General features: G+C 37.9%; 1 protein-coding gene across 5 annotated transcripts in view; it reads left to right on the top strand.

Moving 5' to 3' along the window:
* Positions 1-27,786, top strand: part of KIF13A (kinesin family member 13A) — a 103,747-nt gene that overhangs the window by 48,429 nt on the left and 27,532 nt on the right. For 3 of the 5 annotated variants that reach the window (XM_041475316.1, XM_041475315.1, XM_041475317.1), the window contains exons 5-17: positions 4,842-4,934; positions 5,436-5,616; positions 6,626-6,713; positions 7,968-8,102; positions 8,619-8,731; positions 13,715-13,826; positions 14,233-14,445; positions 16,030-16,140; positions 17,271-17,405; positions 18,569-18,699; positions 20,454-20,540; positions 20,648-20,814; positions 26,261-26,471. In XM_041475316.1, the coding sequence (XP_041331250.1) occupies positions 4,842-4,934; positions 5,436-5,616; positions 6,626-6,713; positions 7,968-8,102; positions 8,619-8,731; positions 13,715-13,826; positions 14,233-14,445; positions 16,030-16,140; positions 17,271-17,405; positions 18,569-18,699; positions 20,454-20,540; positions 20,648-20,814; positions 26,261-26,471 (1,777 nt within the window). Of the gene's footprint in view, positions 1-4,841; positions 4,935-5,435; positions 5,617-6,625; positions 6,714-7,967; positions 8,103-8,618; positions 8,732-13,714; positions 13,827-14,232; positions 14,446-16,029; positions 16,141-17,270; positions 17,406-18,568; positions 18,700-20,453; positions 20,541-20,647; positions 20,815-21,902; positions 22,026-26,260; positions 26,472-27,786 lie in introns of all 5 variants that reach the window. The other 2 variants (XM_041475314.1, XM_041475313.1) reach the window with 1 other exon arrangement.

The following is a 27,786-nucleotide window of genomic DNA, read 5'->3' as shown; positions in this document are numbered from 1 at the left end:
CCCTGTCAGTCATTGCTCTCTGTGCAAAACCGAATGTGCTCATCTTGCATTATGTTGAATGGATATATAGTTGTGGATATCATCCTGTATTAAAGATTTAGCTGATTGACAGGTTGGTCATGAGAACACACAGAATGGTGTGCACCACAGACAACATACGTGAATAACTCTTCCTTGCTGTTATTTTTTTAATGCCCACAAACCCAATGTTTGTTCACTCCTGGAAATGCACATTTGTTACAGGATCTTTAAAACTATTGCACACGATCAGGCTGACATTATTTCTCACTTAGCATAGATTTTTTGTTATATATTTTACTTTATTGATCAATCTATGCTACAATCAGCGCTTACTAATATTGCTCACTCAAGAGCGAGATTCCTGTTTGGATAAACTTAATTGCATGAGCAATTGAAAACGATTCCCAGGCTTTGGGGGTGTAGGGCTGACCCTAAAATGGTACAAGTCATCTTTCTTTTATGAGAGATCTTCAACTTATTTGACTGAACATAAGGCTTATTTTTTTCATACTAATTTTCTTTCTGTACTCATGTTTGGGAAGTACCTACCTTATCTTTCCAGCACTTGAAAACATGGGTATTGTTGCTGCTGGCAGCAGAATTGCTTTTTTAGCAATTTTTTTTCCTGTTGAAATGGAAACTGCAGTCTTAAATTCTAAATGATCTGGTGATATCACCAACAGAAATAGTGAAGGTAACCTTCAGGTGACGAGAAGCTTGTAGAGGGTATCTTTGCAGCTGTCCTTGCAGGACTGGCTCTCATAAAGACAGCAGGGAGTCTGGAGTACAGAAGAGAAGTAAACTCTTTACAAGTTTTGGAACTGGTGCTCTGATCTCTGACCCTTTAGCAACTTGATATATTGAGTTAAAGAGAGCCCCATCCAACCTGTCCTGGAACACTTTCAGGGATGGGGCCTCCACAGTTTCTCTGGGTCACCTGTGGCAGTACCTCGTCACCCTTACAGTAAAGAAGTTTTTCCATATAGCTCATCTAAACCTATAAACCTATACTCTTTCAGTGTGGGGGGCTTTTCATTTGTCTTTGTTTGTTTGGTTTTTATACTGAACGTTGATGCTGTGTACTTCTGAGCAGTTTGTCTCTTTGTCACTCCAAGCAAGGAATGGTTTGTGCTGATCATCACATGCTAGCTCCTGCACCTTTTTTCTGATTTTTTATTTTTTGAAAGACATAGTTAGGTGTTTGGTGAAAATATGGATCTCTCATTGGGAAGGAGTGAAAAATAAGTCAATGAAGTAGTTTTTGAGGAGGGGGGGGAATTTGGTTGTAGGAGAGAATGAGTTTGTCTTGATCTGGAAGAGGGATGAGCTTTGTCTATAGGCTGCAGTAGAGGTGTTTTGAGAGTGAGCAAAATAGCTCATTGCCATTTGTTCATGACTTGAATGGGTCAGGAGTCAGTTCGTGGATAGAGGACACACCTGCTTGCCTTGAAAGCTCACAGAGACAAATAACTGCTCGGCATTTCGGTGAAGAGGAGGATATTGAGAAATTCTCAGAGATGAGAACAAAGGATTCTTTTTACAAGCCTGGACAACAGTAAGAGCCTATTGAAGCCTGTAATGAAGTGGATTTTTAAAAGGAAGAAAAGAAACCCTTCCGTTTGGGAAGGATTCAAGAGATGGCTTAAATAACTACGGCAGCACTTAGGCAGGTCCATTCCTAGGATCCCACACGGTATTGACTTGCCTGTGGATTTTTCATAAACTCCCTAACCTCCATCATGTTTGGCCTGAAGTCTCAGCTCTGTGTTTCTACAGGCTCCTGAAAGGCCATACACCTGACTTGGAGCTAAAATGTAATTTTATAGGAAATATGTATGCTGACTGCAGCACTTTCCTTTTTAAAAGGAAGCAAACCAGGCAATTGGCTTAAAGAACTCTACCCTTCTACCCTCACGAGAGACAGTGACCTGAGGATTTTAAGCAGACACAGCTGTCTTGTCTTTTGTAATTTTGACTTAACATTGAAGCTGTTCCTGGTCTGCAAGAAAAATTCACTAGACTTTGCTTCCCATTCCTCAAAAGGGTGGGCAGAGGGGAGTTCCTGGTGTGTGAGAGCTGGCAGCTCATTTGCTTACCCTGGGCTCCCCGGCAGCCTTGGGCTTGCTGTCCCGAGCTTGCCCCTGCTCTGAGCAGAAGCTGGGAGAGGGGATGGATGTCTCTGGCCTTTAGTTGCTTCTAAGATGCTAAATTGTCTTAGCCAGCTGGAAGATTGAGAAGTCTCTTCTTAAAGACTGTAAAGGTTAGTGTAAGAAATCCTCCTGTTAGGTAATCTTTTTTTTTTTTTTTTTTTTAAATTTCTCCCATTTGCTGAAAATTAGGTCATAAGTTAAAACCCCTGCTTACCTCTTTAAATGCTAGGCATCTGTGGAAGAAAAGTCATGTAAATAAGAAAAAATATGATTGCAGGCAGTATAGATTTATTTAGCTAAACAGAAATGCAGCAGTATTGACACTGGATCTATATTATTTCTTTTGACTGTAAATGCATATGGACATAATTTTGTATGATACAGAGTTTGTAAACAGTTTGCAGACCTCACTAATAAAATTCAAGGGGGAAGCAGTGTGGTTTCTTAATGAAAAACAGCAAAATATCATGGATGATATACTGCTACTCTCAGTGCCCTGCATTTGCAAGTTAATAGAATATCCATATTTGAAGTTCAGCATTTTATGCTCTTTTCTGTGAGTGTACTTAAAACCAAGTCTTATTTTATCCCATGATCATTTGACTGGTTACTATAAGCAACACTTTTAAATGACCCATTTGTCTGTGTTGGTATTGCTGAGCTCTTCAAATATGTAATAAAAATAACATTTTAGAGTTATATATCAGTGTCTCATTGACTTTCTGTTTGTGATGACAGTTTGAAAATTAAGTATCTCCTGAAAAATAAGCCCAGCTTTGCCAGTGAGATTTGAAGTGGATTCTTTCCCTGGTATTTATCAGTAAAGGAATCTCTAGGTCATCCTATGGTCATTATGGCCATGCTCAGTTTTCAAACACTTAGGTATTTGCTTTTTTTTTCATTAGGAAACATGGAGGAGATTACTGGTTTAGTGCTTGTCAGAAGTGGGTGATAAAAGTTTTTTCCTCTTCTGACAAATGGTTCTGTCTTCCACTCACTGTCATTACTCTGTAATGTATATACCCTTGATTTTTCTTTTAATATTTATACTCAGCCTCAGTCTTTGCTTGATTTTGTGCTCTTGCTCAGCAAGATAAGTGGCTCCCTCAGGAGATGGTTAGAATGCAAATTTTTGTTTATTCTACATTCTTATTAAAGTCTTCTGCTGATATATTTCATTCACCGGTAGTTGAGCACTCCCTGTTTCCAGGTTGTTGAACAGCGCTCTCTCAGTTATAAAATGACCAAATGACCCCTGCTTGAAGGGGTCAACTAGCACTGAATGTGTATGGTGAAGGAAATGGAGTCACTTCAGGATACAGTGGATTTTCCTCTGATTTTAGTTCCTATGTTCAGTATTTCTGAACTGTGTTAATGCAAGTCCAGTGACACTTTGGAATTTTAGAAATTCAGGTAGAAAGACACACAGAGACCGTTTCATAGTGTGCCACTACACTAGTTTTTTCTTTATAGGAGAAATTTGGTTATAATGAAAGGAAAATGAAAGTGATGTACTTTCTTGTCCTATTTACATGCCTCTAAAACATTCTGCAGTCATTCCAGATGTGGTTCTGCAGGAAATCTCTGGGCTATGGGATGTAGATGTTCTCATAAGCAATTATGTAGCAAGATTTATGCTAATATGTAGTTAGATTTATGCCATTTTGAGAGTACAGAAGTCACTACTGCATCCATGGTAAGAAATAATTTCTCCCAACTGGTAATTGCTAAACTCCCCTACCAAAATGAGAGAGGCAGCTGATCACAGGTGTTCATAGAGTCACCAGGCAGTGAATCTGAGTTTAAAACCATACACCTGAAGGTGATCAAATACTGTCCTTAGCTCAGCTCTCCTTGTTTTGGGTGTGCACACAGCTGGTGTAATTGTCTGATCAGAACTCAAAGCAGACAATACATTAAACCTCTTTGTGATCTACAAATTTTGGGCTTTCCTATTAAAAAACCAAGCAAACAATATGGCTATTTTCATCTTCTACATCTGAAAGATTGAAGTGCATCTAAAATCTGCCTGGCTCAAGGAGACAATTTTCAAACTATCAAATTCTGCAGCTGATGTTTCAAATTAGGGATTTGGCAGAATGTGTCCTCAAATGGCTCTGTTGAAGTCTCACAGCCTCCTAATACACATTTTCTTCCTGAATGTCATTGGAATGCTTTTATCTTGTTCCAACATCACCTTGCTACAGGGGGAATCCTAATGGCTTATGGTGAAACTTGAGGCAAGTTCCCAAGAGAACAGCTACTTGTTCCTGTGTGCCCCTGATGTCCTGGTTCACCAATGGGTTTCATTGAAATTTTGTTACAGGACTCTTTTTGTTTTGTCTCTTTTTGTTACAGGACTCTGTGATTAAATAATACATATTAATTGGAGAAACTACACTGAAATAATAAAAAATTTAGACATCTGTGTTATTTTCTAAGCATTCAACTTCTGTGACAACTTTTGAAAAACTGCTCGCTTTACAAGATAATCAGCAATATATTTAAACATGGGTAGCAACAGTTTTGATCTTATCACTCAGTTGTACATGAATATGTTTCCATCAGTGCTCTTAATCATAAAAAAGTGTGCGAACCTTTTTTATTCTTCTTTTCGGTCAATTTAGCATGTTATACAATTTAAAATAAACAAACCCAATTATTTTCTAGGTCAAGAAGTGGTATTCAAGTGCCTTGGAGAAGGAATTCTGGAAAAGGCCTTTCAGGGATATAATGCTTGTATTTTTGCCTATGGACAGACAGGTGAGTGCCCTAAAGGGGAAGAACACTGTGGGCACATGGAAACTGAGAACAACAAAACATAAATATTAAGGTAGATAACATTTAAAAATTGTATTTTGAAATATCGTGATATTTCATATATGTCTAGCACAAGCAGTGATAAGTGAATTCCTAAAAGCAGCTCTGTCAGTATGATCCTGGTTGCTACCTGGTGGGGCCTCTTTCAAAGCCTGAAAGGAGTAGTGAGTAGTCTTCTACTGGAGATTTATTCAGTTTCTAGTGTTTAAGTGTATTCTAGGAGGTCCCAAGTAATGTCCCTACTGAAAGAAACCTTCAGGTTAATTTCTCTTTTTGTTTACCTCTACCTTGTCCAAAGAATAAGCTATCTGTCTGGAACAGCATGTCAGGTTGTTCTGATACATGCTCCTGGAGCAATAAAAAGAGAATTAAAAAGTGCTTGAATGAATGAGTAATTAAGAAATTATATTCTAAAGCATTTTCTTCTCCTTTTTTTTCTTTTAGGTTCAGGAAAATCCTTTTCCATGATGGGCAATGCAGAGCAGCTGGGTCTGATCCCACGGCTCTGTTGTGCTTTATTTCAGAGAATCTCTGTAGAAGAAAATGAATCTCATACTTTTAAAGTTGAAGTGTCCTATATGGAAATCTACAATGAGAAAGTCAGAGATCTGCTTGACCCAAAAGGGTGAGTAGCTTCACTTTCCCCCACAGCCTTCTATATTTTTCTCTAAACTCTAAAAATAGGAATTGGTTTTGGAAGTCCCTGAGAAGGTTTTTGCAGAGTGTATGTTTATATGACTTCTTTAGAGAGGATTAGATATCAAACACGAGAAAGAAGAGAATATTCATGTGTGTTCTATTAATCACCAGTGTGATTAGTTTAAACATTAGGATACTATCCTACTGATGCAAACAAATACTGTATGAAGAACTTTACCACCAGAAAGCTGATCACATATGAGCAAATTCTGGGGTATTTTTGTCAGTTGATACTGGCAGTATTTGTGTAGGAATTTTCATCAGCTAGGAGAAATTTGAAGCTTATTTACAGCTTGGTCCTTATGGTTTAGATATTGAACTCTTTTGAACATGGAAAGGTGACATCTCTTAGCATTTACTTAGGAATTCTTTCTTCTATTTTGTCTACACAGAAATAGTGGTTAGGCACTCTGGCTTGGAGATGTGTATACAGGAAGTAGTTTGACAAGGCTTATTCAACTGAGCAGTGATATATGTGGTTTATATTTCAATTCTTGAACATAATTGCTGAAGGTGTTGTATGCAAGTTAGTTAACGAGATAGATTTCAGACTTCACTCGGTATGTGTCAATAGTGTAGAAAACATGAGAAGAATGCTTTAGCAAATTGCTGGGGGGAGGGTTTTTAGTCTCCTTTTTTTTTTTTTTGCTCAGCATTCTTTGTGCCAATTAAGGCATTTCAGGTTTTGTTCCAGCCACAAATACTGGGGTGGGAAGATGCATTAAAAGTAATTTATGTATATGGATCAAAACTGGTTAGATTGGTTTCACTCTTTATTGAGTTACAAATTCTGGAATACGTTCTTCTTCCTGTTACAATTTAAAAAGACATAAATTGACTTCTGGTATATAAAAGGTATTTATTTCATATTAGGGTAATTTTTGGCTATCCATGCTAATTAGTGGATTGTGCATGAGGTGTACTTTATTCCACAGGAGTCGGCAGTCCCTCAAGGTTCGAGAGCACAAGGTGCTGGGTCCATATGTTGATGGCCTGTCTCAGCTGGCTGTTACAAACTTTGAGGTAAATCTAAACCAGGGACAAGTTGATAAATAACACCTAGGTACACAAGCAGTAGGAGTCTCAAAAGAGGTAAACTAATGTCTGTCCAGATATTTTGGTTCTTGAGCGATTATAGTCTCTGGCCTTTACAAGGATCTTCTCTAATTCTTTGGGAATATTTATTTCATGTGGAAGCACTGGCATGCTTGCTGTTATGTTAGTTACAAATATAGTAGTGCTATCTCATTAATTTGCAGTTTCACTGCATGTAATAAATGCCATGAACACAATATTTGCTTGACAATGGAAATATGAGGATTCTAAAATAACAATATTAGTCTTTCAGCATGAATTTGATTTTGTTGGTGAATACTACATTCTGTTTTATATGGGTGTGTATATAGGTAATTCATAACTTAAATCACAGCAGCATCTAAGCCCACATGATTTACTAAAACATATTCAAATAAATTAGTATTGTAGAAGACAGTGAACCACTGTAGGCACAGTGGAAATAATTAAAGCAGTGCAGTTTTATGAGTTGCATAGGTTTTTCTTTTTATGAGGAAACTGATTTGGAAGTGTTTTTAAAAAGATGTTAATTATTTGTGTAGTGTTATGTCCTGCTTTTTATGCTTTTGGAGTTTTTAAAATTTTTCTGCAGCATCTGTGCATATATATGGTGAATGGCTTAGTTTGAAGGCACACCCCCTTTGTGCAAATTCTAGTACGTGTTGTTCATGCTTAGGTTTTGGCTGATGACTTCTGAAACGACTTTGGAAGACTCAGTAAGCACATATATCAGGCTCTGCATAGTCATCTTTGTCTTGCACATGTGGGAAGGCACAGGTTGAAGTGAGGTAATGTTTTGAGCCAATTAAGTGAAGATAGCATTAGTGCAGGTCAATAAAGAGATGCCTTGTGTTCACTTGTGTAAGTGAATCTGTGCTGGCCTGATTCCTGGCATTAAACAATATGATTTGTAATGTGGATGTCACCAACATATTTCAGCAGCAGATAAGGAAAAAGGGGATTGACTATAGTTGCTGGGCTTTAAGTGCAGCACTTAAAACAGAGATATGATTTAACATTGTTCTGTGGATTTATATGCCTCTGTAGCAATGCATCTTAAAATGTGCGAAGAATTTTCTCATTACTTCTACCTTCCTTTCTTCCTCTCACCCACACACACCTTCCATCTAGATGGGGATTTTGTTTAGCAAGCACAATACTTTGCTCTTATCCTAGCATCCCTTTTTACTCTTCTTGCTCTAGGATATTGAGTCACTGATGTCAGAGGGAAACAAATCACGAACAGTTGCTGCAACCAACATGAATGAAGAAAGCAGCCGCTCTCATGCTGTGTTCAATATTATAGTGACTCAGACACTCTATGACCTGCGTTCTGGTGTATGTATTTCTGTTGATTAATTTATGAAGTTGAGGTGGATTTTTCTTCTTCGTTTCTCTTCCACATTAATCATCTGTTTAACTGTGTTTTGACTTTTGATACCATGGAGTCCAGTAATCAAGATTGAGAGAACCTTGGAAGAGTGAGGAAGCACACCACATAAAACAAACAGTTGGATCACTTTTTAAGATTATGTTGACACCATGAAACTTTCTTAGGTCTTAACTGTTGCTGGAGTTAATGTGTTTTAATGGCCTACTCTGCCATAAGGTGGTTGATATTACCACATGGCTGGTTCTGCTTCCTTGGTGCTTCAGGCCTTCACTAGAAAATATATGGGTGACTTTCAAAGCTCTGTAAGACTTCTGACAATTCCTTCATCTCTCATGTCTCAAATGTGATACCTTAACCCACATGATTATGAAGAACAGTGTTTCATGGTGCCAGTGTCAAGCATGTTGGTGCTTCATGCCAGTGTTTCTTAGCTGTTGTTCTCCCATGTCCCATCTGTGCAGAATTCTGGGGAGAAGGTCAGCAAGGTCAGCCTGGTGGATTTGGCTGGGAGCGAGAGAGTTTCCAAAACGGGAGCTGCAGGAGAGCGCCTGAAGGAAGGCAGCAACATAAACAAGTAAGACATCGGCGTACGCAGGCTGCGAGCCCAAATCTTGAAGGAATCACTGTTGGTTCCCTGGCCTCCTCTTGGTGTGCTTGTCACAAGTCAGCTCAAATGAGCTTCATCAGAAGCAGTTCAATGTGGCTCTTTCAGCTGCTCTGTGCTGAGCAGCATGTGTTTCCTGACATTGGCATAGGGATCCTGATTCATACTTGCCTCAGATGAAGGCTATATGAATTTTATCTGGAAAAAGTGACAGCAGTGCTCTTTAATTAAGCATATACCTTTTGTGATTCATTTATACACCCTGTCCCCAGGCTCTTGTGTTTGTCTCATCATCTGCTTAAGGAAGAGTGCAGAGTTGCAGTGTTGAATGGCTTTGTTCCAACATGAATTAAAATATGTAAGGGTATAATGCACAGTTTGAGAAAATCGGATCAGAATGAAGCTGTGTTGGTTTAGCATTGCCTTGGGCATTTGTGCTCAAGCAATGACAAGTTTCAAAGCACTTTTTTTAGCCATAGTTACTGTGTTATTGTCCAAAAGCAAGAATGTAGCATACTGTTACTGCTGTCTTAAATATACTAATTTTTTTAAAGAGTGCAACTGTTACATTAAAAGCTACTGTTTTTCAATTTATTTCAAAATGTTACAAAATGTTTTGTATTTTGTGTCAACAATGACAGCACAATGTGTGTATGAGCAGTGCACATACTTACGATGATTCAAATTTACCTCTTGTTAATTTGAGCATTTTTTCCTCTTTCTAGCTTAGTTTCTAATCTACTTTGTATCTAATGCATCATATTGGTAGCCACATTGGCATAGTTCTTATGAAACAAAATGATGTGGCTGTCTTTGCCTAATGGCAGATACTGTAACCTTACCCCACAGGTTCCTTGTTAAATTCACATCAGTTTTACTAGAAACTGTATTTGTATTTTGCATAAACAAAGGTGAAATTAAATGTTTCTTTCTCATTTTTGGGAACGAATTCAAATGCCACCTCTCCCAACAGCAATTAACAAATTGCAAATATAACTATGGATACAGAAAGACTTCAATTTTTTTTTCTTTTAGGATCTTTATTCATTGTTAAACTTGTATGGTATCAATGCAATAGGAGAGGGTTGTTTTGCCTATGCTGAACCTCTGACAGTACAGAACTTCACATAAAAGCACCAAACACTTCTGTAAAAGGTATTTTTAAAAGAAAACTAGGCAACTCTACATTTTCCATTCAATTAAATCCTTATAGGCTATAAATTCGTAATACTTAGTCCATTTATTTAACATTCTCTATTTGAAATCTCTTTTGGAACTGATAGGCAAAAGAGAATTCTTAGTGCTTGGTGTCTTCTGTTAGAGTTTTGCTGTTGGAGCTTTAATGAAGTCTGGCTTTTTTAAGCCTAAAAATAGATTACATGTTTAGTCAAACTAGTTCTTTGGAGGACATTGTGTGCAATCTTCTTTAGGTTGCAATGCAGCTTACTCATTAGGGAAAGGTAATATTTTTTTCTGGAGTGATAGAGTACATCTAAACCATACACCTTACTATGTCAGCTCCTTTTCTTATTATATTTCTTTTATAAAAAAGTCCAGTAATATTTATCGGTGGATTGTGTTATGTTTAATGAGATAAAAAATGGAGCTGCTGGCAAGTAAACTTGCTGCTAGTTTTATGGTTTATTGCCTTGAAGAAGAATGAGGAAATAATGTGCCTGTTTATTCAGTGTCTGTACCATTTGTTTTTGATGAAAACTGGCTAGAGCTGTGGCTAGATGCCCCCTTGGTCCCACAACTTTTCCTGCTGAAAACATTATTTCCTGTCTTGGGGACAGCATGTTGTAGAGAGGGGCTGCTCTCCCACTTACTGAAGCAACTGAGAGTTGTGTCATTTTGTGTCAACATCTCCCTCAAGTTGTAATAGAGATGACTTTTTTTTTTTTTTTTTTTTTTTTTTCTCAGAGCTGGTGCAGAGTTACCTTAGTAAAGGAGTTTTTTGGGAGATTTGCCATACCTCATAGAAAAGCTGGATTTGCTTGTTCCTCCCCAGGATGTGCTAGTTCCCATACCCAGTGCAGAAAAGGAGGTGCTTAACAACTCTTTGTGGTGTAGTCAAAGAACTGTAGAACACAGTAGTAGGAGGAAGCAGAATAAGCAATCTGTCAATTAGTGGCTACAAAAAAAAAATATGTTCTGTGAGCAGTCTGCAATTTTACCTCTGATTAGTAAAATCATAGCTGTTGTCATTTTAACTTTTGAATGCAAAAAGATGATGTAGGTGGGGGCAAGGAATGGGTTGGGACAGGTCTGGCTCCAAGCAGATTTGAGGGAGGGTTTTGTTCAGAGTTAACTAATAGAAAAGTGTGTTCTGCTCATTGAAGGTTTTGGTTCTAAATTGTATAAAAGTAGCTTGAATGGGTGTCACTTAAGGACAGAGTTGTTTCCCTGTGGTGGGCAAGTGCCACTTCCTTTTGAATGCTTCTTGCACAGGCCTGTGGTGTGAGTGTGCAAGCTTTCCACTGCCCACTAGCAAGGACAGCCTGGTGCCTGAGGAACAGGGACAAGGAGAGCAGACACTGTGCAGTAATGGCACTTTCCTGTAAGCTTGCAGCAAGTCCACTCTGCTTCTTCTGGAGTGACTCAGTGTGCTGTGTGCTTGCGACTTCTGGTTGATTCATTACATAAGTACCGTGAGATAGGATCAGAGTAATGACAGATCTCTGATGCATCATCCAGCAAAAAGCAAAGCAGCTAATGAGTTCTGTAATTATTTTGTTGGGCAGCCATTCCTTTTGCTGCTTCCCTTAAAGTCTTTAAACAGCTTTGTATTATGAAATCTCAAGCAAACTACATAAATGATTCCAATTTGGCTTTTATTGCAGATGTTACTCTTAAAATAAGATCACTATTTGTAAGGAGCAGTAATACTATTACATTTTTAAATCCCATGTTAAAAAACTGTACCTTATAATTTCCTGTTCATTAAAATGCAATCCCCATAACTCAAATTGGTGTTGCAGCCCAGTTGGGAAATAGTTTTCAATCACAGGTCTTGTTGAATCCCTATTCTTCCTACTTCCCTTCTGACTATCCATTTCTTCCCCTTCCTTCAGGGTTTGGCTTTGGTTTTCACATTTCTCCTCATTTAAAGAAAGAAAGAGGAATCAGAAGAAAGTAGTCTAGGGTAGTTTTTTAGTTTTATGCTGCTTGGACTCCATTGGGAGTGTGCTGGTGGTACTTTTCAGTTGTGCTGGAGAGGTTGCTATAGAGCAGCATGGAGCATCCTACTGTTTGCTCTTGCATGTTTAGCATGCTGTCATCTCTTTCTGTGGAGATCAGAGGCTGGAAGCAAGAATTAGTTCTCATTTTTTCTGTCCTCCTCTCACAAACATTCAGAGGTTATTAGGCTTTTCTTTAGGCCACAAAATTAAACTAAACTTTCTGGTTTTGCTATGAATTTTTCAGAGGTGAATCATAAAGTCATCCTACAGGCAAATTTACAAAATAAAGTGCTCTTTTGGGAGTTCAGATTACCTACCTAGCCTATCCTTAAATTTCTTTTAATTTTGCTCCCAGGTCTATGCTGTCTTTATATGCAATATGGGATACCTTTTGTGGCACATGTAATGGTTCTTGTTAACTTACCCTTGAATATCTTCCTTAAAACACTCTTCTGCAAAATTTTTGTAATTTTCTAAATGCTATTTCTGAGCCAGTGGTGGTTTCAAGCAGCACTGAGGCTCTGTTATAAATGTGCAAATGCTGCCTATAAACCAAAGTAGTGTTACTTCTTTGAAAAGAAAACATAAGAGGGTGGAGTGGAACAGTACAATTAAAGATTTATTTGACTATCTAATTGCAGTGCTGCTGAAGCTTTTTCCTTGGTACTTACAGAGAGTAGCTGGATATTTGAGCAGGAGTGTGACAGACCCAGAATTCTCTTGGGCTTCAGCGATGTCTCCTTTAAAATCCTTTAGGCATCTGTTTAATGTTCTCAGGCTCCTCAACAAGCTCGTTATCTTAAACATACTCACCCCAAAAGCCCTGATGTCACTTAAAATTTACACAGGGTTGTATAAGAATTGCATAATATAGCGCGCATATGCTTTGGATGGATTGCTGACACAGTTACCCCAGTTGGTAGAAGCTGTACATGTACCAAAATGCATGAGTTGGCTATTTTCTTCACGTTTCTAGAGTGTTGTTTGGGATTCAGCTGTCTGCTAAGCAATCTGGGGGCTTTTCTCTTTCACACTTGTGCAGCACCTTTGTAAGTGGGAGATCATTTGGTCTGTACCCCCCCAGAAGAAGCTGCTGAGCTCTACCTCAATTATTACCCAACCCATTTGTCAAGAGACCTCCTAATCTGCCTTTTCTGATCAGCAGCCTTCTGTGGCTGGTCACTGCCCCACCAGGCAGATGAGTACTCCTGGGCCAGAGCTGGATTTCTTCTGAGGATGCCTTCTTATGGCTGGAGAATTGTTTCATTTTAGTTGGCATTTGAGTCAACATTCTTAAGCACTGCTCCCAGCACAGGGGTTTCTTGCTGTGCTGCCAATGCTGACTTGTAACACTGTCATGAGACTGCATCCAAATCAGAAAGATTTTTATCCTCTGAGAAAAGGTAGATGTCTAATCAAGGGCAGGGATTTTTCATATACTGAAGCAGTCTATTTTAGACTTTTCAAACTATTCTAAATATTTCAGCGTAGTCTCAGTCTTTCTGAAATATGATCTTAGTACCACCTGTGATGAAACACTGTTGATACCAGGTTTTTTCCTCCAAATATATAACTTTAAAGAAATACACTGCCTTGTTTGGAGCAAGGCAATAGGCTAGCTGATCTCTTGTGGTCATTTCCAACATAAACTATTCTGTGATATTTTTAAAATTGGATGTGAAGTTCTGCACAGCAATCCCTATTTTCTGTGTTTTATTAAATCTCCATTTGGAATATGTGTTAAAGCTCTTTTGCTGTTTTGCATTTATAGATCACTTTCAACACTGGGCTTGGTTATATCATCACTTGCTGACCAGGCAGCAGGGAAGGGAAAAAACAAGTTTGTGCCTTACAGAGACTCTGTACTCACTTGGCTTCTCAAGGTAATTTATATTCTCTGTTCACCATGTTCACAAGATGTCAGCTTACTCATTTGTAGGATTATTGTAGTATGCTTCTGTGTACATGAACTTCTCATCTTTTTTTAAAGAAATGAGTGAAGGAGCTCTCATAGCTATGTTATTCCAAGTTATATGGACAGCTAAGTGTATTTTGTGTTAATTCAATGCCAAATCCTACTTGACTATTTTCAGTTGTAATGGAATCAAAGGTGGTACAGTTGGATAGAAATGTTTATGAAACACGCAGATTAGTTTATATCCAGAGTACATTTCAATGCCTAAACAGTACTTTTAGTGCCTTTATTAAGTATTTTAAGTCTCTTTGTGAAGACACTGTACAGTCTCAGAACAATTTTTAACTCTTGAACTTTCTGTGGCTGCACTACAGGACAACTTGGGAGGAAACAGCCAAACTGCCATGATAGCCACAATTAGTCCAGCAGCCGACAACTATGAAGAAACACTCTCAACTCTGAGATATGCAGACAGAGCCAAAAGGATAGTTAATCATGCTGTGGTGAATGAAGATCCAAATGCTAGGGTCATCAGAGAATTACGTGAAGAAGTTGAAAAACTGAAAGAACAGCTCTCACAAGCTGAGGTAACCTCATACACAGTACAATGTAAAATGAGTTTCTCAAGGAGCTGTCACATTCTGTGTGGAAGACTAGCTTTCTTACAAAACATGGAAAGGAAGAGTCTTGCACCCATTCTTTTTTCTTTTCTCTTTAAACAAAATAATTTACCTTTTTTCCCTAAATCCAGCATAATGTATGCTTATCTTTAATAGCTTTTAAATGAGGACAACATTGTACTGATGATGACCCTTTTTAGTTCTTGAGGAACTTAAGGCCAAGTAATAATTGATGCAGCACAGATAAGGACTAGATTACATCTTCATTGTGTAGACTCACTTATTAGCAGAATTTTTTCTTTTTTTACATTGGTGGACTATACATAATGTCAGATGGAAAAGTGTAAAAAGTCATAAATCTGTTATTGGACAACAAAATTCAGGGGGCATTTCTCGCTAACATTTGTGAAAATCTATTAAAAATTGTCAGAAATGGAACACTGAAAACCATCACTGCCTTGATGCTTCACTGCCTTAATAGCTGGCACTGTGATTGATGCTTATCTTAGATTTATACTTCTACTTCAAGAATAAAGTATCCAGGTAGGATAGTTTATTTGGTATCCAGGATATCTGAACAAATTAGGTAGTTAGTAGATTTGAAAATATTTTTGATCTTTTCAGGAAGGACACAAATACTGATGGAAAAGGAACAGAACTGTGCTTGAGGGTAAATTTGTGTGGTGTTTAAGTTTCATCATTATTTAAGGAATAGTGTTATTCATGTAAACACTTCCTTATGGACTGAAATGGGAAAATCTTCTTTAAGGAAAAGGAGCCATTCACTTTTTTCATAAATAAAAACCTGTTCTAAGTGCTTATTTTAATTCGGAAAACATTATTGCAGCATGTTGGCAGGCTGCATCTGAACACAATCGGTAGGAAGGTGTCCAAAGTCTTACTAATTACTTTGTTAAGTGTTTTTTACCTTCTGTTAAAAACAACATATATAGGGTTATAGGCCAGCCTGTTCAATTGTTACTTGGCCCTGGACATATCCAAGCCCTTTGCTTTTGTTTCCTGTTGTGAAATAAGAAGCCTGTGTTAGCTCCAGAACATGCCTTCCTTTGAAGGTAATCAACAGGGTCAGTCTAAAAGCTTTAGTGCAACTCTAAGAACACTTACAAAACCAGGATGGAATGGAAGGCTAAGTGTTTAGAGGAATTTGTGTTTGAAACTACTGTTTCAAAGAAGAAAGACTTTGCACTTGCACTTCCAACAGCTAGGAATTAAAGTTTTTAAATGCTCACATATTTTTATATAGACAGTGAAGTTTGAGTGGCCAGGCCCAGAGATTTTTGTTCCTTCCATTAACTCTGGAGCTGTGTAAATCTTCAGCTGTTTCAGATCTGGATCCAGCAAAGGTGTTTTCTGTCCTCCTCCTTTGCAGGTTTCCTATTTCCTCAGCTTCTGCCTTGAAAAACCTGGGAATGTAGTAAAAATCTATCCTTGTTGCATTTGATATTATGTTGCTGTGTTCAGGTTCCTTGTGCAAGCAGATGTTGCAATGGTTAGAGTAGCTGAGTGTTTTTGCTAATTTCTACCTTTTAGGCCATGAAGGCACCAGAACTGAAGGAAAAATTGGAAGAATCAGAAAAACTAATAAAAGAGCTGACAGTCACCTGGGAAGAAAAGCTAAGGAAAACAGAAGAAATTGCACAGGTACTTCGGAAATTTTTAGGAAGAACGCTAGATACTCAAATAATACTGGGCAGCTGAACTTCATGAGCTTTAGTGAACTATGCTGTTCTCCCACCACCTATTTGAAATGTCACTGAATTTTTATATGTTTCCCCTTGTTTCTGGTTTTGGGGTGGGTTTGTTTTTGTTGATGGTTTTTTTAAGGTCTAGATTTTATTAGCATAAATCTAGAAGTGCCATGATAGCATTGATAAAAGCATTTGATTTTAAAATAAAACATCAAAATATGTTTGGGCAGCTCATTTATTTGTAAGACCACAGTGGGACCGTGGACATGTTTCCCTTGAAGTGACTAAGGAAGTGAAGAATTACAGAAGGATCAGAATTGTGGGTGGTATTTGTTGCTTTTGCTTTTAGTGATTGCTAACCAGAAAAGGAAAATGTGTACATGTAGTCATTAATGTTTGCTTATTATTATTTTTGTACATTAAAAAAAACCCTTCTGGATTCTAGTGTACACTTCCATCATTTCCTCCATCCATAGCTTGAAGATTAAGTGGTGTTGGTTTCCTTTGTAGTCCTAATGTTCCAGAAAAAAAAGAAAAAAAGGGTCAAGGGGAAAACCCAAACCTAGCCAGCCAAACAAAAAACCCCAACACCCAAACTATAGCAAAAAAAAAAAAAAAAAAAAAGCTCGCGTGATCAAGTAAGTGCTTTAGCTGAATTAATAATAAAAATGCAAAAGAAAGCCTAAACCATGGCATGCTATTTTCTAAATCATCTATGGCTGTGATTATCTTTGAAGTAATTGAAACTGAGTTTCATTTTTTACTAACAAAAAGACTCAAAGCCACATTGTGTTACTTATATGTAGGTTAATAAACTCAATAGAGCTGTGTAGGTAAGTCTAATAAATTTAATGGAACTGCTTAATTAAGCTCCACTTTGAGGAGGCAGATGTTTGTGGTTTATATCTAACTTTTTATGGTTGGTGTGTAAAAATAAATTCTACTGACCTTGTGGTACCTGACCAATGTCTGGTGGTGATATACAGAATGCATACTCAGCATGTGCATCTTCAGCTTTAGCAGCTCTGTGCTTGTCCCTACATATTGCAGCAGGCAGGATTAACCTAATTTTTGTGCTTGCAGGAGAGGCAAAGACAGCTGGAGAGCATGGGAATCTCCCTTGAGTCTTCAGGTATCAAGGTGGGGGATGACAAGTGTTACCTGGTGAACCTGAATGCAGACCCTGCGCTCAATGAGCTTTTGGTTTACTATTTAAAGGTAAGGATGTGAACAGGATATGTACACAGATTGGAAGGACACTTGCTTTGAATTTCTAGCTCTAATTTATTCAGGGGGGATGTATTTTTTTTTTGCTGCAGCAAAATAGGATAGGCCTCCTCCTACTGTTTAAGCTTTTGTTTTCCCTTTGCAGTTCAGCTTCACTGTTTTCCTAATTGATCTCCTGATTGCCAAGGGTAGGAGAAATGCTCAGTGTGGGCCAGCGTTGAGATCAATTCTAGCTTTTCCAGGCAGGATGTGCCTGGTCAGTGGTCTTCCGGCATCAACTTCAAGCAGGAGCTTCATGGTAGATTGTTTTTGTTAGGGAGCTGGGAATTGCTTTAAATATATGAAGAGTTAATAATAAAGAGATGATGTTCAGTAGTAATCAGTAAGAATAACATAGTCTTCAATGACAGGAAAGCTTATGAGAGAGGGGGTTAAAAAAAGGACAGTTAAAATTTACAGAAATGTATTTTCCCAGTGTCATTAGCTTTCATACCATTCTGTTTTGCATTTCCCATGCCAGAGTGAAGAAGTGTGAAATACAAACCTATAAGGTTTATAGGGAAATGTGAGCTGCTTGTCAATAATAAATGAAAGAGTATTTTGTCTATTTTTATAGCTACTCTTCTGCTTTGGTAGCTGAAGGAGGGCTTGTGTATTTGAACAATAGCAAATAAAACACAACTTCTCAAACACTAACAAAATAAACTGTTTCAGCAGAACTTAAAGTATGACTTGGAATTATGTACAGCGTAGTATATTTAGTTCAGTTGCTGTATAGCTGCTTTCTGAAAGTCAGAGAACTCTGAACCTTGTTTTACTACCCATGCTGTTCTCTTAATTTTGCCTATATGACACGACTGGTTTTCTTCTGGCTTTGGTGTTTAATGTATGCATGCAGGCATAGTATTAGAATACTTTTTGATGAGAATTTGTGTGTCAACTGCTTCGTTTTGTTTTAGCTAAAACTGTACGGAAGTGAAGTTCAGGGCAGAGGAACAGTTTGTGTGTGACTGTTGCAGTCTTCAGATCTGCTGTGGCACCATTTCTGCTCGACAGACGCACAAACTGTGCAGTCTCAGCACTTCAGCTAATATTTTCTTAGTTATGTCAACAGTGGTAGTTTGCTTGTCTCTTAGTAACAGCTTGTTTTCTAGGATCACACAAGAGTTGGTGCAGATACCTCTCAGGATATACAGCTCTTTGGTATAGGAATCCAACCAGAACACTGTGAGATTGATATTGCTTTAGATGGAGAAGTTACACTCACACCAAAAGAAAATGCAAGGTAAGGAAGATCAGCAGCACATTCCATTGAAATGGAACTTTGCTTTTCTTTGACAGATAGTGACTTTCATGCATTTTTATTTTACACAGGCAGAAGCACCTTATGTTCTGATCAATAAATATTTTCAATACAGTTGACTTAAACAGATACTTAAGAGAAATTCAGCAATTAAAAGTAAGATTTCCCTGCACATGTGAACATCCACCCACCCACTCTGCAGGGCAACAGGCTGTCAGTGGTATGGCTTGGAATAAGCCATCTGAAGAAGGTACTTGGTAGGAGTGAGGGGCCATTGCCTGTCTGTATCTTGGGAAGTAATGAGATCCCTGAGATGCTGCTGGCTGTCCTGGCCTGTGTGATGGAATAGCCTATGTCTTGATGGCAGAGAATAAATGGTGCCTTGTGAGTAGTTCCTGTTGTAAAGTTCAATATTTTGTGAGGAAGAAGTGCTTTAAAGGTATTAATTCCTTTCTAAGTCCTTAATTACTGTTTTGTCTAGTTAATATGCAGTGTAAAGTAAGGTTTCACCTTTTGTTTCTACTTCTGTATTTTAATAATTTTTCATTCCAGGGGCACTATGGCTCCTTGGGTGGAATTGTAAATGTCTTTGTCACTTGATCTCCAGTAGCATGTGATAAAGCAGTACCTTTGTCCTAGTTAATAGTCATGCTGCTTGTCTGAAATTTGAGTATCTAAATAATGTCCAAATTAGTATCAGAATGAGAAACTGAAGTTTGAGAGACACATAAAAAATCTGATTTCTTTCAATCTTCCTTTAGTACAATGCATTTGTATTTTTCTTCTGCGGCCTACAGTAGAAAATTTCAAACAGATGGGATTCAGGCTTGTGATGATAGAGTTACTGTACTAGAAATCAGTCATTTTGACTGGCAGGAACAAGGGCACATGTCAGTGGAAAAAAACATATTTTGTTTTACTCATGGCTGATCTGCAATGCTTAAGTAACTGTTCTTAAGATACGAGTATCAAGAGAAATTTAGCTGCCAGAATTTCATTGAAAAAAGTTAAATAAAGATGTGACTTAAAATGAAATGCTTACATGTTTTTGTTGACTTACATGAGAGAGGCAGCTGAAATCAGAATGCTGCATGTGAAAAGCCTTTTTCATTTTACTGAAGTTTTTTCCCCTTTCAAATAAAACGCTGTTTGTGACTCACACATGCAAAAGTTCAATAGCTCAATTTTTCCCATTTTGTGATTGAAACTTAAATACAAAGAAACCTACAAAGAAATACAGCAGTATACCAGATGTTCACAAAAATAGACCCTTGTTAATAATAGAGACTCCATTTGTTGAAAGACTAAAACTTGGATCTAAGAATCTTTTCTTACGCGTGAATGCCGAATCTGTTAACAGCATGTTTTACAACTCAGTGTTGACTGAGTTGTATCTTGGAGAGCTCTGTCAGTAGGATTTGCATACATTTATGTTTGGACTTTATAAGAAACAGGCAGTGGCCCAGTTTGAGAAACAGGCATTTAAAGAAAACTTTGCAACCAAAATCAACCTTGTCTGTATGTTTACTGAAGAGTTGTACCAGCCAAAGGCAGAGGGGAAAGGTGCTAATTCTGACAATAGAAATCAGACCAGTAACTTTCCCAGAGATTCTTTCATGAGAACCTAGCTGGTTTGGTACCATATGATACAAGTGACTGTCAGTAAGTGGGAGAAACATCAACTCTTCAATCTTTTATTTTCAGGATTTCACTGGAGCTGTATTTTTTTCTTTCAGATCCTGTGTAAATGGTGCACTGGTATGTTCTGCCACTCAGTTATGGCATGGAGATAGAATATTATGGGGAAACAACCACTTTTTTAGGTAATAGTTGATGTTTATATTCCACCCATTTTACATTCAGCCTAATTTTTTTCCTTTCATTATTCTGGATATTTTTTTTTATAAACTGAATTTCGATTTTTACTCAGAATCAATTTACCAAAGAGGAAACGTCGAGATTGGCTGAAAGACCTTGAGAAAGAAACTTCCTTAGGAGAGCATGATCTGGATGCAGCTAGTGAAGCTTCTTCAGAACCAGACTACAACTATGAGTTTGCACAAATGGAAGTTATTATGAAGACACTGAATAGTAATGGTAAGGCTACTGCCAGATAAAAATATTCTTTTGGATTGTATAACAAATTCAGCCTGGAACTCAATTTCTGGGTAAAACAAGCAATACACTTGTTCCAGGGGCCTTTGGAGGATTTTCAGGATAAGATATTTTACAGAAACAATGTGTGTGCAAATATATATATGAAACATACATAAATACATATATATGTAAAAAAATATGTGCACCTAGGTATAAATACACACGCAGATGATAGTAGTTGGTTTGTGCCCTGACATGATTTTATCTGTACCTCTACTCTCTTTTATAGTGCAGCTGAGTTGTAACCATATGCCTGTCAAATTATCATCCAAGTTTACTAAGTTCTTGTTTTTGTGAGTTACTGTAGAAAAAAGGAATGCACCATATATGGCTCAGTTTCATCCTCCTTTTTGTATCAAATGTTACTGACACCATTTTAACCGTATTAAGAAAACATTGAAATTATAACAAAGCAATAAGCAAATGCCAACTTGTTTTTGAGCTCCTGATCACTCTCAATATTTCATTTCATCTTTGTTAAAACAAATTGTGATGCTTTTTTGGAACAACACAGTAAGATATAATATAGATAAAATAATGGTATGTTGTATATAAAACAATGCCTTTTCATGATTTCAGAAGGCAGGTCATAGTTCATGTGATGCAATAAAGAAATGCTGAAAATCTTGGTAAACTATGGAATGCTTTGTACAGGTGTTTTAAATACACAAAGTCAGAGAGGCAAATACCTTGGGGTCTGGTCCCTGATCAAGAAGACACAGTAGATCATGGTTCATTGCTTTCTGTTCTCCTTTCTTCATCTCTTCACAGTATTTCCATTGTTTGCTGTGGTTTGCATGTTGAAATACAGCATTTACTTTTTATTTCGTCTCCTCTTATTGTTTTACTTTGTCTGTTTTGCCATTGAGTACAGCATGATGGTTTCATATGTTTGATGCTTTGCAGGTTTTTTACAGTTTTATTTTTAATGAGGTTGCTTGTGTGAGTTACAGGATCAGGTCACTTAAATTTATATGAAATTGCTGTTTGATAACAGAAATATTCTCATTATGGTTCACTCCTACCAGGAGATGAATTTCAGATGAATCTGCCATCCTGGTGGTCTTCAGTGTTGTCATCCCTTGTGAAGATTCTGTTGCCCGTTTTAAGGCCTCAAACCATCCCATATCTGTGCCAAAACTGGGACAAAGGTTTTGAACTCAATTGGCTTGTGCATGAGGCTGCTGGAAAAGTCTGAAAGCATTAATTGATGCTTGATCTGCTTGTTACTAACTGGAGATTCAACTGAAGTGTATCAGTCTATAATGAGTCAGTGTTCTTTGAACAGGGGGTCACATTTTTTGGTTTTCATGTGGTGTTATCCAGCTGATGGAAACAATTCTTCACAACATTCCAAGTGTCTTTACATTTTAGTTCAGTAAGCTTTTCTGATTGTGGTCCAAGCCAGACTTTGTTTTGGTTGGTTGCTTTCTGTGTTTTGGTCAAGAACAGTTTCAGACTTTGCTGTTCCTTAAAGCTCTTTCTTCCCTACTGCAGAGCAAGTGTTTGCAGTCTTACATGTCACACTGTTTCAGAAGGGTCATATCCTAATTTCTGCTGCTTCTGCTCACTCCCACATAGGTGTTGCTTGACTAAATTGAAGTAGTTAGTGATAATAGAATGCTGACAAAACAAGTGACTGTGAGGATCTTTTGATTTGAAGTTAGATAAATAGAACCCAGCAGCACTTTCTCAATGCTAAAGTACCTTTTTTCTGACGGGCTTCCAGTTTCTTGTGTAAGAAGTGAAGCAGCTTTGTTACAATACCGCTTATTTATTCTTCCTTAAAATGGAAAATAAATATGGGTAAGGAGGAAGAAATAACTGAATGACTGAAGACTGTTAATTTTATTACACATATTCTCTGGAGAACTCCTAAGAGGGGAATGAAGAGGTATTTTAAAAATTTGATTAGATACAGCCCAAAAGCAAGAGGGTTTGGTTTTCCTTTGTTTTGGTTTTTGGATTCCTCCCTCCCTCTGGATTTGTTTGAGAATTATAATCCTCTTTAAATAAATATCCTGGCTTCTCCAGGGTGCAAACACATTTGTTTTTATGGCATGTAACCAGTACAACAGTGTCACAGACTCCATCCGGCTCCAAAGAACCTCTGAGGAAAATGTGTAACTTTGAAAACTGCTGTAAAGAAAACATCCCGATTCTTTCCTTCCTTCAGCATGTTAACTTTCTTTGTGGGATTCTGTCAGATCAGCTTTGTACTGCTAATTTGTGATGCTGGTCAAACACAGACTGCATCAAAGAAGTTTACTTTATTCTTGTATATTGTGCAGCAGTTAAGTAAACAATGTGATTAGGTTAGGCATCTTCTCATTTTGGCAAACAAAACTGTTACAGCTCACAGGGAGAGGATTTTCATAAAACTTAGCAAAGCTGCCTGTGTCATAACCCTCTTCTAGCTTGCTTAGACACATATACTTACAAGAAATGTTAGGGAATTTATTTAGCATCAGTGTGACTGGATTAACAGATTCCAGATGTGAATTAAGTGACATTGTAGCAAGGTAATAAACGCTGTTCATCCTATGAAGAAAATGCATCTTTATGATCTCTGTTAGTAGTCTTCGGAGGAGATTAACTGCATATGAATATTTTTTTCAGGGTCATTGAACTCTTGTCACATAAATATGTAAAAGACTGGGACTTGGAACTTCTAACACTGTATGGAATTTGCTGTGTATTTGGCAGGCACTGGGTAGAATCTTCCTTAATTTATTTGACTTTGCATCAGGAATCCAAAATTGTAGAACACGGTGTTTAAATTTAATTTAAACACTGTTGTAGTTTTTTTGAATTGTAAAAAATCTTGACTGTTTATTTCTTCAAATTCTACCTAGACAGTTTATAACTCACACCATATTTTACTTTTTTTCCTGTGACAGCCTTAAAGTTTTCTTAGTAAACTCTTTCCAAAGCTAAATCAAAAAGTTTTCTATGACTGTGAATTTACCTTTTGCGTTACAAGACAAGCATCATCCACCTTTTTTTATTTTTTTCCCAAGCAGTACAGGATTATGTTGCAATTGGAAAGTTTTGTACTAGGTTCTTGCATCTTGTTCCAAATATTTATTGTGGTGTAATTTGATCCTATGGTTGTTGTGATCCTGTAAATCTAGGTGGCTGAAAAGTTTACTTTTATTTAAAAATCTGCTTCTTGAACTCATAGCTGTTCTTTGAGTAATTTAGGAAAGTCTCATCTTAATGAGTCAGCCTTAGATTAATTTCCTGTGTTTGCAAAGACAATGGAGGGATTTTAATTTCTTCCATGTCTCTATCATCTGCATTTCATAATAATCATAATACCTGATTTTCGCAGGCATTCTAATATATAACTAAAATTGGTTTGGGGAATTACGCAGCAAAGCCCATGTATTTTAAGATAGTTCTGGTATTATCAGGAGGAGTTAGGAGGATCATGATGGTGCAGATGAACATTAATAACTTGGTTTGTAGTCCAGAATTTTAGAACTTGGTTCAGTCGGGGTTTTTTCTTGCACTGTTTAAAATCTAGTAATAGCTAGCTTCTTTTTGAGAATGTCATGTACTAAAAGGTAATATTTCTAGTTATTTTAAGACACTTTTATGCATCACTAGTTTGCTATTTGGTTGCTATTTATACTGACTGATTTTTAACTTTGTGCTTTCTAATTACCATTGTGGTGGTATTTATGCTGCCTTTGTATGAAGCCAGTGATTTCTTCCATTAATAAGGCCTGGGCCACAGAAACAACTTGCAGAAGTGTTTGCAAAAAGCAAAGGGAGGATGGTTTATAACTAAATCATACAGATGGTTTATTTTGCATTTGAAGTTCTTTGCATTTGAAAATCCTGGCATGTCATGGAGCTGCAGTATTGCTTCTTCTCCAGCTTTGGAACTCCTCTCCCTTCCTCTTGTGGTATACAGAATCAGCAATCTGTTGGGTGGTGTGCTGTCACTCAGTCTTCTAGATTAGTTCTCTTGCAAACCACTTTTTTGCTGTATTTGAGCTTCCAGAGATGTGTGCATGAACCAGGTTGTCCTGGTTTAGGACAAATTAGGGGAAATCTCCGAAAGGGAGCCCCCTAAAAAAACCTCCAACCACCCCTCCCCCAATACCGGGTTCGGGAAGGAATTCCTCGGAGGAGCACAGTGGAAAACAAAACCTATTTATTAACAAATAACAAAAGAACACTCCCCAACACAAGAAAAGAAAAGAAACCAGGCAGTGCTGTGGAGGGCGCTGAGCTTCTCTCGCAGACTCCGGGGGTCCTGGACGCCGGGGGTCCTGGACGTCCCAGGTCAGGTCCGGAGCCGGTCCAGTATCTTCGGGGGAGGGTAAGAAAGAGGGAATGAAAGAAAAAGAAAAAAACAGCGTAGAAAGCAGAAAGCAGCAAAAAAGCAGCTATCAGCTAGGAGCTTAGGCAGGAGCAAGCAAGCCAGCCAGCCAAGCCAAGCAGCCAAAAGCCAAAACCAAGGTGCCTGGTCACACTCACACCCCTCCCGCCCCGCCGCGGCAAGACGGCCGGGGGAGGAAAAGGTGCAGCTGCCAGACACAACAAACGATATTGGGATAAAGGCTGTCACCCCACGACACAGGTGTATATACTGGCAGCACACAGAGCTTACTCTATTAAATGGCTCTTGCAGGGGCACAGGCCGGCATGGGACCTCGCCCCAGGAACAGACAGAGTAATGTTTCATTAATTTGAATGGACTTCAGATTTATCCCTAGCTGATTGACACAAGCAGTTTTTACAGGATAGAATATCCAAACAGATATTTGTTCTGTGTTGATACTGAGATGAAACGTGGTTTGTAAAGCTAAATGCAGAAGGCCCCCCCAGGACATATTTTGTCTGCATCAGTGCTGTGCGGCACAATGGTGTGGTGTGATGTGTGACCAGTCAGACCATTTCTTTGTCTCGGTTTTTGTCTGCAGCTTTCCAACATGTTTCATTCTCTGCCAAAACAGAGAAAGTACATTGCTTTTTACTTCCTTTAGTCATTTCCTCCTCTGGTTAGCATCATCTTCCCTTGTGTTTTACTTTGTTTTCTTATTAATTTGTTTCTTTTTCCATCCCTTTTTTTTCCTATTAGGATTCTGGAATATATTATAACTACACAGTGCTTAAATTTGCAATAGACAAGGGTCTTAACCATTGTTCTAGCCTTTTGCATGCCATTTTTTTTCTAGTTTTAGTTTGGATTGATCTATTTAGTGCAATATTTAATAATTTGGGGTGCAATTTGTGTTTGCCGGCTCTGGGTATGTTGATTGCTGTTGCAAACTAAATAATGGGCATCCTGTAATGCTGAAATGGCATTTTCTCATGTTTTCTGGGGGGTTTTTTCCCTTTATTTTTTTTTTTTTCCTTCCCTTCTTTTTAGACCCAGTACAAAATGTGGTCCAGATCTTGGAGAAGCAGTACTTGGAGGAGAAGCGGAGCGCTCTGGAGGAGCAGCGGGTGATGTACGAGCGCGAGTTGGAGCTGCTGCGGCAGCAGCTCTCCCCAGAGAGGCAGCACCAGCACGGCAGCGACCGGCTCTCCTACTCTGCTCAGGCTGCACAGCAGAAAGTCAATCTCTGGACAGAGGAGAGGTGAGAATGCTGGAGTTAAAACAAACAAAGTAGTAAGAACTACAAAGGGTGAAAGATGTGGCTGGAACCTTGCATCCAAAGTCAGTAAGACTTTTTGTGGCGTTGATGTGCAGAATAAGATCTGTGCTTCCACCAAAGCGTTAGCATTTTGTTTAGGGCTGAGTTGGGATGTTTAACATGTGCAAGATTTAACTCATAAAAGACATAAAAATTTAGCTTTTTTTGAGCAGTATTATAGGTTGATTTTCTGTGGGATTTGTTGGTTTTCTTCTTGTTTTTTTTTTTTTTCAAACTTGAAAACTGCTTATGAAATGTTTGATTTAGCAAGTATTGTTTCATTTCATGAAAGAATGAATGCAGAAAGGTGAATTTGTCAACTAAGACTAAAGAGTCCTGTAAAGAGTATTGTGTTTTGCAAGTATACAATGAGAGCAATAATATTTTGCAATCAAAATACCATAAAAAATACAGAGAATGGGGATCTGTGTATGTTTGTATGTATGTGTTTCTAAACGTAAGCCCAGCTTTAGGAGACAATTGCTCTGGTTGAGCTGCTTAGGAAGTTAAAGGGTTGCCATGAGGTGAATCAGCCTCTTTGCAAAGGAATAGCAGGCACCTGAATGCAGCCTTGGTGAAAGACCATCGTGAGGTTTGTGGGGACAGTTAAAAATGCAGTCTAGGAAGATGTGAGCAGAGTGTTTGCATTTTCACAATGGAAGAAGCTTGTTCTTGGTGTCATTGAGGAGAGAAGTATGCCAGCTACATGGAGAGAAGTTCAAGGGGCAGCAACAGAGATAATTTAAGTTTTCTGAATACCAGCGAGTATTCTGTCATGGGGCTAATTCAGCAAGAAGAATGCCTAGATGTTCTAACAGGTTTCTTGTAAATTTATTTAATCTGTTTCTTTTAAAACAGAAGCTTCCTTGTTCACTCAGGGGTTTTTGGTTTTTTGTTGTTTTTTTTTTTTTTTTTTTTTTTTTTTTTTTTTTTTTGTTCTGTATGTAGTGAGTTTGAGTGCTCTTTTTTATGTAATTATTTTTCCTTTATTCTTCACCATTGCAGAACCAAATCAATTTACAAGAGGGATCCAAACCAAGATAGTCAACCTTGTTTTGCAGCTTTCAGTTGAGAATGTTAGAAATAGAACAGAACAGATCTTGGTTTAGTTTTTGTGCAAGATTTTGTTTTGTAATTTCTGCCCAGTTTAGCCTGGGAAAAAAACCTAAACAAATAGCTAACTCTTGACCAGCGATGACTAGAATGTTTTTCATGGCAAGTGTAGGGAGAAGTAATTCTATGATTCAGCATTAATTAA

The sequence above is a fragment of the Pyrgilauda ruficollis genome, unplaced genomic scaffold (assembly GCF_017590135.1).
Source record: "Pyrgilauda ruficollis isolate IOZ18807 unplaced genomic scaffold, ASM1759013v1 scaffold35, whole genome shotgun sequence".
Taxonomy (NCBI): Eukaryota; Metazoa; Chordata; class Aves; order Passeriformes; family Passeridae; genus Pyrgilauda; species Pyrgilauda ruficollis.
The sequence above is the reverse complement of the archived record's forward strand: the minus strand, read 5'-3'. Positions and strand labels throughout refer to the sequence as shown.